We start from the raw sequence: 13,324 nt of genomic DNA on the forward strand, positions 1-13,324 counted from the left end.
GTACCGCAGCCCTACACCACCAGTATACAGGGTGCAGCACCGCAGCCCTACACCACCAGTATACAGGGTGCAGTACCGCAGCCCTACACCACCAGTATACAGGGTGCAGCACGACAACGTCTGTCTGGGCATGCTGGGAGTTGTAGTTTTGCAACAGCTGGAGGCTACCTGGTGGGGCAACACTGCTCAGGACAAATCTCATCCACTGTTCTATGTGTAATGCAGGGTTGGGGCGCGACACAGGGATTCTGACCCTTGATACAATGTTTTTATGTGAGTAACATTATAAGAATAAAGAGCAATTCCCGGATATAATGCAGAGAAATAGTAAAGGGTCAGTAAAAACTTCCCATAAATAGATCTATAGGGACTCACAGAACTTTATGAGAAGTTTCTAGAAGTTACTGCTCAGAATATTATTCAAGAAATAGAAAGAAATAGTTAAAAGGCTGAAGCAAGAAAGATCTGGGACGACAACGTGTTCCTTATAAGACGAGAACCCAGGATTATACACTGCTCAAAAACATAAAGATAACACGTCCTAGATCTGAATGAACTAATCGTATGAAATACTTTCCTCTTTACATAGTTGAATGTGACAACAAAATCACACAAAAATTATCAATGGAAATCAAATGTATTAACCCCTGGAGGTCTGGATATGGAGTCACTCAAAATCACAGTGGAAAACCCCACTACAGGCCGATCCAACTTTATGTAATGTCCTTAATACAAGTCCCAATGAGGCTCAGTAGTGTGTGTGGCCTCCACATGCCCGTATGACCTCCCTACAACGCCTGGGCATGCTCCTGATGAGGTGGGGGATGGTCTACTGAGGGATGTCCTCCCAGACCTGGACTAAAGCATCCGCCAACTCCTGGACAGTCTGTGGTGGATGGAGCGAGACGTCCCAGATATGCTCAATCGGATTCAGGGGAACGGGCGGCCAGTCCATAGCATCAATGCCTTCCTCTTGTAGGAACTGCTGACACACTCCAGCCACATGAGGTCTAGCATTGTCTTGTATTAGGAGGAACCCAGGGCCAACCGCACCAGCATATGGTCTCACAAGGGGTCTGAGGATCACATCTCGGTACCTAATGGCAGTTAGGCTACCTCTGGCAAGCACATGGAGGGCTGTGTGGCCCCCCAAAGAAATGCCACCCCACACCATTACTGACCCAGCACCAAACCGGTCATGCTGTAGGATGTTGCAGGCAGCAGAACGTTCTCCACGGCGTCTCCAGGCTCTGTCACGTCTGTCACATGTGCTCAGTGTGAACCTGCTTTCATCTATGAAGAGCACACGGCGCCAGTGGTGAATTGGCCAATCTTGGTGTTCTCTGGCAAATGCCAAACGTCCTGCACGGTGTTGGGCTGTAAGCACAACCCCCACCTGTGGACGTCGGGCCCTCATACCACCCTCATGGAGTCTGTTTCTGATCGTTGAGTGGACACATGCACATTTGTGTCCTGCTGGAGGTCATTTTGCAGGGCTCTGGCAGTGCTCCTCCTTGCACAAAGGCGGAAGTAGCGGTCCTGCTGCTGGGTTGTTGCCTCCTACGGCCTCCTCCACGTCTTCTGATGTACTGGCCTGTCTCCTGGTAGCGCCTCCATGCTCTGGACACTACTCTGACAGACACAGCAAACCTTCTTGCCACAGCTCACATTGGTGTGCCATCCTGGATGAGCTGCACTACCTGAGCCACTTGTGTGGGTTGTAGACTCCGTCTCATGCTACCACTAGAGTGAAAGCACCGCCAGCATTCAAAAGTGACCAAAACATCAGCCAGGAAGCATAGGAACTGAGAAGTGGTCTCTGGTCGCCACCTGCAGAACCACTCCTTTATTGGGGGTGTCTTGCTAATTACCTATAATTTCCACGTGTTGTCTGTTCCATGTGAAATTGATTGTCATTCAGTGTTCTTCCTGAGTGGACAGTGGGATCTCACAGAAGGGTCATTGACTTGGAGTTACATTGTGGTGTTTATGTGTTCCCTTTATGTTTTTGAGGAGTGTATATTCACTGACGATGACAGCTTCGGCTTTAGGACGTAATTTTAATGGTTAAATCGACATATATTGAGGAGTAACTGTATAAATATGTATCTTTCCATTTATTGGATCGTATTCTCTAGTCACACCCAGAGCTGCATTAAAAAACCTTAAAGGGGTACTCCACTGGCCAGTGTTCAGAACTAAATGTTCCAAATGCTGTCTTCGCACTGCTGGGGCCTGCCACGCCCCTCATGACATCACGGCCATGCCCCCTCCCATAGACTTGCATTAAGGGGGAGTGGCCATGACATCACGAGCAACGTGGCCGACTCCGCAGCGCGAAAAGAGTGTTCGGAACATTTAGTTCTGAATACTGGCCAGTGAAGTACCCCTTTAAGAATGTCCTGTCCCTAAGTATCTTCAGTACCCTGTACTTGTGATGGGGTTTCTCTTCATATTAGTACTGTATAGTCCCTGATGCAGGGACTACATACAGCAGAGCACATTCTGTAACAAGAGGGTAACAAGCGCAACAAATACAAAGGGTATAGTAACATCGGCAAAATTACTTTTTATGGCAGAAGTGCACTTTAATACACCATGCGATGCCCCTCCCCCTATGAATCACATGACCTACCTGGTGTCTCTGATAGGCGGAGAACATGCTTTCAAATTCCTCCAGATCCAAAATTTTAAAGGCTCGGAGATCATCAATATCATTCCAGATGGTTTCATTAATTTTGTCCTAAACACAAAACACAAAAAAAATAAAAAATTTTAATACATATATAAAATAATGTACATAACAGAAAAACAGTACCACAAGAATATAACTACTATAATACTGCTCCTATATACAAGAATATAACTACTATAATACTGCTCCTATATACAAGAATATAACTACTATAATACTGCTCCTATATACAAGAATATAACTACTATAATACTGCTCCTATGTACAAGAATATAACTACAACAATACTACCTCCTATATACAAGAATATAACTACTATAATACTGCTCCTATATACAAGAATATAACTACTATAATATTGCTCCTATATACAAGAATATAACTACTATAATACTGCTCCTATATACAAGAATATAACTACTATAATACTGCTCCTATATACAAGAATATAACTACTATAATACTGCTCCTATATACAAGAAGATAACTACTATAATACTGCTCCTATATACAAGAAGATAACTACTATAATACTGCTCCTATATACAAGAAGATAACTACTATAATACTGCTCCTATATACAAGAATATAACTACTATAATATTGCTCCTATATACAAGAATATAACTACTATAATACTGCTCCTATATACAAGAATATAACTACTATAATACTGCTCCTATATACAAGAATATAACTACTATAATACTGCCTCCTATATACAAGAATATAACTACTATAATACTGCTCCTATATACAAGAATATAACTACTATAATACTGCTCCTATATACAAGAATATAACTACTATAATACTGCTCCTATATACAAGAATATAACTACTATAATATTGCTCCTATATACAAGAATATAACTACTATAATACTGCTCCTATATACAAGAATATTACTACTATAATACTGCTCCTATATACAAGAATATAACTACTATAATACTGCTCCTATATACAAGAATATAACTACTATAATATTGCTCCTATATACAAGAATATAACTACTATAATACTGCTCCTATATACAAGAATATAACTACTATAATACTGCTCCTATATACAAGAATATAACTACTATAATACTGCCCCCTATATACAAGAATATAACTACTATAATACTGCTCCTATATACAAGAATATTACTACTATAATACTGCTCCTATATACTAGAATATAACTACTATAATACTGCTCCTATATACAAGAATATAACTACTATAATACTGCTCCTATATACAAGAATATAACTACTATAATACTGCTCCTATATACAAGAATATAACTACTATAATACTGCCTCCTATATACAAGAATATAACTACTATAATACTGCTCCTATATACAAGAATATAACTACTATAATACTGCTCCTATATACAAGAATATAACTACTATAATACTGCTCCTATATACAAGAATATAACTACTATAATACTGCCTCCTATATACAAGAATATAACTACTATAATACTGCTCCTATATACAAGAATATAACTACTATAATACTGCTCCTATATACAAGAATATAACTACTATAATACTGCTCCTATATACAAGAATATAACTACTATAATACTGCTTCTATATACAAGAATATAACTACTATAATACTGCTCCTATATACAAGAATATAACTACTATAATACTGCTCCTATATACAAGAATATAACTACTATAATACTGCTCCTATATACAAGAATATTACTACTATAATACTGCTCCTATATACTAGAATATAACTACTATAATACTGCTCCTATATACAAGAATATAACTACTATAATACTGCTCCTATATACAAGAATATAACTACTATAATACTGCTCCTATATACTAGAATATAACTACTATAATACTGCTCCTATATACAAGAATATAACTACTATAATACTGCTCCTATATACAAGAATATAACTACTATAATACTGCTCCTATATACAAGAATATAACTACTATAATACTGCCTCCTATATACAAGAATATAACTACTATAATACTGCTCCTATATACAAGAATATAACTACTATAATACTGCTCCTATATACAAGAATATAACTACTATAATACTGCTCCTATATACAAGAATATAACTACTATAATACTGCCTCCTATATACAAGAATATAACTACTATAATACTGCTCCTATATACAAGAATATAACTACTATAATACTGCTCCTATATACAAGAATATAACTACTATAATACTGCTCCTATATACAAGAATATAACTACTATAATACTGCTTCTATATACAAGAATATAACTACTATAATACTGCTCCTATATACAAGAATATAACTACTATAATACTGCTCCTATATACAACAATATAACTACTATAATACTGCTCCTATATACAAGAATATAACTACTATAATACTGCTCCTATATACAAGAATATAACTACTATAATACAGCCCCTATATACAAGAATATAACTACTATAATACTGCCCCTATATACAAGAATATAACTACTATAATACAGCCCCTATATACAAGAATATAACTACTATAATACTGCTCCTATATACAAGAATATAACTACTATAATACTGCCTCCTATATACAAGAATATAACTACTATAATACTGCTCCTATATACAAGAATATAACTACTATAATACTGCTCCTATATACAAGAATATAACTACTATAATACTGCCCCTATATACAAGAATATAACTACTATAATACTGCTCCTATATACAAGAATATAACTACTATAATACTGTCTTATAACTATGTCTCCCCCGGTGTACACAGAATGATATGTTGCGGTATTGTGCAGGTGTCTGGCAGATTGGGAGGTTTTGGTCTCTATCCTATAAATGTGTGGAGGGTCTGTGTAGTCGCGGTTTACACCCCCCCTTACACTCTTGTTGCCTTTGGAGAGGCTGAGCTAAAATTCTGATTTCTTTGGGTTTAACAAGTGAAATATCTCAGGATAAACTTTCTGCCTTCTCTGCTTTTTCAGTTACTTTTTCTTCCAGTTCTAGAAAAGCTGGTTATGCTTCATTTGTAACATATGTATATAGTCATATAATTATTTATTATTATTGTTAATTGTATTATTATTGTTATATACAGGAGTGTATATATTATGTATATATATCCCATCTAGTCTGACCAATAATCTGAATCCTATCAATAGTCCCTGTCCCTATCTTATATGAAGGATATCCTTATACCTATCTCTATCTTATATAAAGGATAGCCTTATGCCTATCTCTATCTTATATGAAGGATAGCCTTATACCTATCCCTATCTTATATGAAGGATAGCCTTATACCTATCCCTATCTTATATGAAGGATAGCCTTATCCCTATTCCTATCTTATATGAAGGATAGCCTTATACCTATCCCTATCTTATATGAAGGATAGCCTTATCCCTATTCCTATCTTATATGAAGGATAGCCTTATGCTTATCCCTATCTTATATGAAGGATAGCATTATGCCTATCCCTATCTTATATGAAGGATAGCCTTATGCTTATCCCTATCTTATATGAAGGATGGCCTTATGCTTATCCCTATCTTATATGAATGATAGCCTTATGCCTATCCCTATCTCATGTGAAGGATAGCCTTATACCTATCTCTATCTTATATGAAGGATAGCCTTATACCTATCTCTATCTTATATGAAGGATAGCCTTATGTATATCCCTATCTTATATGGAGGATAGCATTATGCCTATCCCTATCTTATATGAAGGATAGCCTTATACCTATCTCTATCTTATATGAAGGATAGCCTTATGTATATCCCTATCTTATATGAAGGATAGCCTTATCCCTATCCCTATCTTATATGAAGGATAGCCTTATACTTATCCCTATCTTATATGAAGGATAGTCTTATACCTATCTCTATCTTATATGAAGGATAGCCTTATGCCTATCCCTATCTTATATGAAGGATAGCCTTATGCCTATCCCTATCTTATATGAAGGATAGCCTTATGCTTATCCCTATCTTATATGAAGGATAGTCTTATACCTATCCCTATCTTATATGAAGGATAGCCTTATGCCTATCCCATGCATGTTTAAACTCCTTCACTGTATTTGCAGCGACCACTTCTGCAGGAAGGCTATTCCATGCATCCACTACTCTCTCAGTAAAGTAATACTTCCTGATATTACTGCAGAAACCTTTGCCCTCTAATTTAAAACTATGTCCTCTATATAACACTATGTCCTCTATATAACACTATGTCCTCTATATAACACTATGTCCTCTATATAACACTATGTCCTCTATATAACACTATGTCCTCTTGTGGTAGTTTTTCTTCTCTTATATATCTTCTCCTTTACCGTGCTGATTCCCTTTCTGTATATAAAGTCTCTATCATATCCCTCAGTCTCTTCTTTCTTCTATACATGTTCAGGTCCTTTAACCTTTCCTGGTAAGTCTTATCCTGCAATCCATGTACTAGTTTAGTATCTTCTCTGAAATCTCTCTAGAGAATCTATATCCTTCTGGAGATACGGCCTCCAGTACTGCGCACAATACTCCAAGTGAGGTCTCATCAGTGTTCTGCACAGCGGCATGAGCACTTCTCTATACTGCTTATACCTCTCCCTTTACACCCATGAGCACTTCTCTCTTTCTACTGCTTATACCTCTCCCTATACATCCATGAGCACTGCCCTCTACTGCTTATACCTCTCCCTATACACTCATGAGCACTTCTCTATTTCTACTGCTTAAACCTCTCCCTATATACCCATGAGCACTTCCCTCTACTGCTAATACCTCTCCCTATACACCCATGAGCACTTCCCTCTATTGCTTAGACCTCTCCCTATACACCCATGAGCACTTCTCTCTTTTCTACTGCTTATACCTCTCCCTATACACCTATGAGCACTTCCTTCTACTGCTTATACCTCTCCCTATACACCCATGAGCACTTCCCTCTTTCTACTGCTTATACCTCTTCCTATATACCCATGAGCACTTCCCTCTACTGCTAATAACTCTCCCTATACACACATCGGCACTTCCTTCTACTGCTAATACCTCTCCCTATACGCCCATGAGCATCTCCCTCTACTGCTAATACCTCTCCCTATACACCCATGAGCACTTCTCTCTTTCTACTGCTTATACCTCTCCCTATATACCCATGAGTACTTCTCTCTTTTTACTGCTTATACCTCTCCCTATACACCCATGAGCACTTCCCTCTACTGCTTATACCTCTCCCTATACATCCAAGCATTCTGCTAGCGTTTCCTGTTGCTCTATTACATTGTCTTCCTACCTTTAAGTCTTCTGAAATAATTTCTCCTAAATCCCTCTCCTCAGATACTGAGGTCAGGACTGTGTCACATATTCTATATTCGAGGGTTTTTACGCCCCAGGTGCATTATTTTGCTCTTATCCACATTACATTTCAGTGTCCAGAGTTCTGACCATTCTTCTAGTTTCCCTAAATCCTTTTCCATTTGGCGGATCCTCCAGGAACATCAACCCTGTTACATATCTTTGTGTCATCAGCAAAAAGACCAAAACCATCGAGACCTTCTGTAATATCAATAATGAAGATATTAAACAATATTGGTCCCAGTACAGATCCCTGAGGTCCTCACTGGTAACAAGACCTCGCTCTGAATATTCTCCATTGACTACAACCCTCTGTTGTCTGTTACTCAGCCACTGTCTAATACACTCAACAATATGGAGTCCAAGCTCAATGACTGTAGTTTATTGATAAGTCTTCTATGTGGGACAGTGTCAAAAACCTTACTAAAATCTAGATATGGGATGTCTACTGCCCCTCCCCCATCTATTATTTCATTACTATACTGCCCCTCCGCCATCTATTATTTTATTACTATACTGCCCCTCCGCCATCTATTATTTTAGTCACCCAGTCAAAAAAAATCAATGAGATTAGTTTGACATGATCTCCCATGAAACCCATGTTGTTTTTCATCTTGCAATCCATGGGATTTTAGTTGTTCCACAATCCTATCCTTTCCATTAATTTCCCCACTATTGATGTCAGACTTACTGGCCTATAGTTGCCTGACTCCTCCCTACTACCTTTCTTGTGAATGGGCACGACATTTGCTAATTTCCAATCTTCCGGGACGACTTCTGTTACCAGTGATTGGTTAAATAAATCTGTTAACGGTTTTGCTAGCTCACTACTAAGCTCTTTTAATAATTTTGGGTGTATCCCATCAGGCCCCTGTGACTTATTTGTCTTCACTTTAGACAGGAACCTCTTCCTCTGTAAAGACACATGCATCAAAAGATTCATTAGTCTTCCTCCCTAATGGACGTCCTTTTCCTTCTTTTTCATCTGTAAAAACTGAACAGAAGTATTCATTAAGGCAGTCGGCTAGCCCTTTATATATATATATATATATATATATATATATATATATTTATAGATTTTTTTTTTTTGAGTCTGGGTGACGGCCTTTATAGCATAAATATTGGTGTCACCCAATGGCCTGCCTAATGCAATGATTAATTCATTTTATTTGGAGTTGCCCTTTAATTTGTCACTGGGGTGTGATTCCCCATTTGACCACTAGTGGCCACAATAATCCCGCTGGACAGGACCGCACCGCCCCATGGCTCCGCTGTTATCCAGAAGCGCTGACCGTAATCCTTCAGAAAAATAAATTTCTCCTATAAAACTCCTTGTCATAAAGCGAGAGACATTCCTGCTGCATTCCTCGGGTCCCTGGGGCTCCCATTAAATCCTTCACATGGGGCCCAGCAGGACCCCTCATGGTGGATGGATTAGACAGTCACTGGGATAGAAACAGTCCAGCACGGGGGTCTTCCATTAGTATTGGCTGGACAATCGTCCAGACTCCCTAAAGCAGTGAATCCCAACCAGAGTGCCTCCAGCTGTTGCAAAACAACAACTCCCAGCATGCCCGGACAGCCAACGGCTGTCCGGCCATGCTGGGAGTTGTAGTTTTGCAACAGCTGGAGTCTCGCTGGATTGGAGACACTTCCCTAAAGAATACATAGACTTTGCAGAGGGGGAGGAGCTGACTACGCAGATAAGTGTAGTCAGTGTAGAATAAAAAAAATTTCTGTACCTTTTTACCATAGTTTGCAATTTCAACTGTATTTCCTACTTTCAAGATCTCTGCTTGCTGGCAGTAAATGGAAATTTTTGTGTCAAGAGGCTGAAAATATATCCTGAACTAATTTGACTCACAGCTGAGGGTTTGTTACAACTGCATCCAGTCTAGACTATCCTCTCTGAGTTTGAAGACCTGTGTCATTAAAGGGGTACTCCGGTGGAAAACATTATTATTATTTTGTTTAATCAACTGGTGCCAGAATGTGAAACAGATTTGTAAATTACTTCTATTAAAAAATCTTAATCCTTCCAGTACTTTTTAGCAGCCGTATGCTACAGAGGAAATTATTTTCTTTTTTTGTCTTGTCCACAGTGCTCTCTGCTGACACCTGATGCCCGTGTCAGGAACTGTCCAGAGCAGGAGAAAATCCCCATTGCAAACCTATGCTGCTCTGGACAGTTCCTGACACGGACAGAGGTGTCAGCAGAGAGCACTGTGGACAAGACAAAAAAGAAAATGAAAAAGAAAAGAATTTCCTCTGTAGCATACAGCTGCTAAAATGTACTGGAAGGATAAAGATTTTTTTTTAATAGAAGTCATTTACAAATCTGTTTAACTTTCTGGCATCAGTTAATAAAAAATAAAAAAAAATAAAAAGTTTTCCGCCGGAGTACCCCTTTAAAGGTTCTGTAACTTTGTCATATATACTTTCGGGGGAACAATATATCATCTTTCTACACCAGCGCAGAGAGGCAAAGTTGCACAACATTTTTTTTGCACAGAAAGTTTTTATTTATTTTTTTCTTGCGCTGAAGAAGGGAACAATAATTTCCCCAATTTATTTTTTTTACATTTTTTTTTTTTTGGGGGGGGGGGGGGGGGGGGTTGGGGTTAAGCATTACTTTTAAAATTTGCGCAATATTGTGTAATATTTGTGCAAGGGTTTCTGTGTCTAATTTAAGAAATTAGACCTAAGACGTCTCACAGTGTTACATTGTATCGTAACATTCTACCTGCACTGATACATTGTAACGATCTCTACAGGTTAAACATCTCTGCTGCTGAGGATTGTCTAGACCAGTGTTTTCCAACCAAGGTGGCTTCAGATGAAGCAAAACTACAACCCCCAGGCTGTCCGGGCATGCTGGGAGTTGTAGTTTTGCAACAGCTGGAGGCACCCTGGTTGGGAAATATTAATCTAGACTGGATACTCAGTATCCGATCTGTAGGAGTTTTCTGTTTGCATTTGCAGCGCATGTGTTACACCGGCATCTACAATGATGTCACCGCGGCACAGGGAGGGACGTCACCGCGGCACAGGGAGGGACGTCACCGCGGCACAGGGAGGGACGTCACCGCGGCACAGGGAGGGACGTCACCGCGGCACAGGGAGGGACGTCACCGCGGCACAGGGAGGGACGTCACCGCGGCACAGGGAGCGATGTCACCGCGGCACAGGGAGCGATGTCACCACGGCACAGGGAGGGACGTCACCGCGGCACAGGGAGTGACGTCACCACCACACAGGGAGTGATGTCACCACGGCACAGGGAGGGACGTCACCGCGGCACAGGGAGTGACGTCACCACCACACAGGGAGTGATGTCACCACGGCACAGGGAGGGACGTCACCGCGGCACAGGGAGTGATGTCACCACGGCACAGGGAGTGATGTCACCACGGCACAGGGAGTGATGTCACCACGGCACAGGGAGTGATGTCACCACGGCACAGGGAGTGATGTCACCATACATGATGACGTTCTTCCTACCTCGTTCAGTTTGGACCAGTTAAAAGACTTGAGCGGGTGCGATGGTTGGGGGATGGACTTCTTCCTCAAGTTGGTTCCATAGGAGAAAGACTGGAGAGGTGGTGGCGCCATTCCCATACCGAAGAACGGGGGCGCTCCGGGGGGAGGCGGGGGTCCTCCAGGCGGAGGGGGAGGAGGAGGAGCTGGGGGAAAACAAGAGAACGACTGCAGAGGAGGAGGAGGAGGAGGCAAGTGCTCAGGTAAAGGTGGTGGGAGTGACACGGGTCCCCCCGGAGGAGGAGGAGGTGGGGGGAGCGGGAAGGACAGAGGACCCCCAGTCTGAAAAACAAACACAAAGAGGAAACAATAAAACCTCATGATGGTGACTTACAGTTATCTCTCAAGCTGCAGCACCGTACTGAGCATGCACTGCGGGGAGATACAAAGCAGTGTTTCCCAACCAGGGTGCCTCCAGCTGTTTCACAACTACAACTCCCAGCATGCCTGGACAGCCAATGGCTTTTTGTGCATGCTGGAAGTTGTAATTTTGCAACAGCTGAAGAGCCACAGGTTGGAGAACAATGATACAACCCAGGGTGCCTCCAGCTGTTGCAAAACTACAACTCCCAGCATGCACAAACAGCCATTTGCTGTCCAGTCATGCTGGGAGTTGTAGTACTGCAACAGCTGGAGAACAACAATACAGAGCAGTATTTACCAACCAGGGTGCCTCCAGCTGTTGCAAAACTACAATTCCCAGCTTGCCCAGACAACCAACGGCTGGTTGGGCATGCTGGGAGTTATAGTTTTGCAACAGCTGGAGGTGCCCTGGTTGGGAAACACTGATATAGAGTGTTCAGGTGCTGGACAGCTATGTTTCCCACAATTCAATACATGAAAGTGAAATGCATTACTGCAATATCTGATGCAGCAGAATACTTTAAATGTTGCTTTAGATGTGACTAGAGTATAAGAGAGCTATATCTAGAATACAGCTCTGGATGTAAGTGGAGTATAATACATAATAATAATAATAATGATAATAATAATAATGATAATAATAATGATAATACTAAAAAACAGGATCTGTACAAAATGTCCTAATTGATCAGGTATAAGAAGAAGCTTCACCTATTGCAATGCAATACAAAAACAAAGTGCAATGCATTGTGGGATCTCTGATGCAGCTGTTAATGCTGCGGGCAGATAACTTTGAATGCTGCTCTGGATGTGACTGGAGTATAGGACAGCTGAATTGTGCATGCAGCTCTGGAGGTAATCAGAGTATAATACACTGCTCAAAAAAATAAAGGGAACACATAAACAACACAATGTAACTCCAAGTCACTACACTTGTGTGAGATCCCACTGTCCGCTCAGGAAGAACACTGATTGACAATCAATTCACATGGAACAGACAACACGTGGAAATGATAGGCAATTAGCAAGACACCCCCAATAAAGGAGTGGTTCTGCAGGTGGTGACCACAGACCACTTCTCAGGACCTATGCTTCCTTAGTGATGTTTTGGTCACTTTTGAATGCTGGCGGTGACAGATTCCATGAGGGTGGTATGAGGGCCCAACATCCACAGGTGGGGGTTGTGCTTACGGGCCAACACCGTGCAGGATGTTTGGCATTTGCCAGAGAACACCAAGATTGGCAAATTGACCACTGGTTCCCTGTGCTCTTCACAGATGAAGGCAGGTTCACACTGAGCACATGTGACAGACGTGACAGAGTCTGGAGACGCCATGGAGAACGTTCTGCTGCCTGCAACATCCTCCAGCATG

At 40.7% G+C, this 13,324-nt stretch overlaps 1 protein-coding gene across 5 annotated transcripts in view; it reads right to left on the reverse strand.

Annotated features, from left to right (window-relative positions):
* DAAM2 (dishevelled associated activator of morphogenesis 2) overlaps positions 1-13,324 on the reverse strand; it is a 314,170-nt gene that overhangs the window by 49,334 nt on the left and 251,512 nt on the right. For all 5 annotated transcript variants that reach the window (XM_056568637.1, XM_056568633.1, XM_056568634.1 and 2 more), the window contains exons 14-15: positions 11,553-11,870; positions 2,636-2,743 (exon numbers count right to left, since the gene is read on the reverse strand). In XM_056568637.1, the coding sequence (XP_056424612.1) occupies positions 2,636-2,743; positions 11,553-11,870 (426 nt within the window). The remainder of the gene's footprint in view (positions 1-2,635; positions 2,744-11,552; positions 11,871-13,324) is intronic.

Source organism: Hyla sarda, chromosome 3, assembly GCF_029499605.1.
Source record: "Hyla sarda isolate aHylSar1 chromosome 3, aHylSar1.hap1, whole genome shotgun sequence".
In the NCBI taxonomy this organism is placed as follows: Eukaryota; Metazoa; Chordata; class Amphibia; order Anura; family Hylidae; genus Hyla; species Hyla sarda.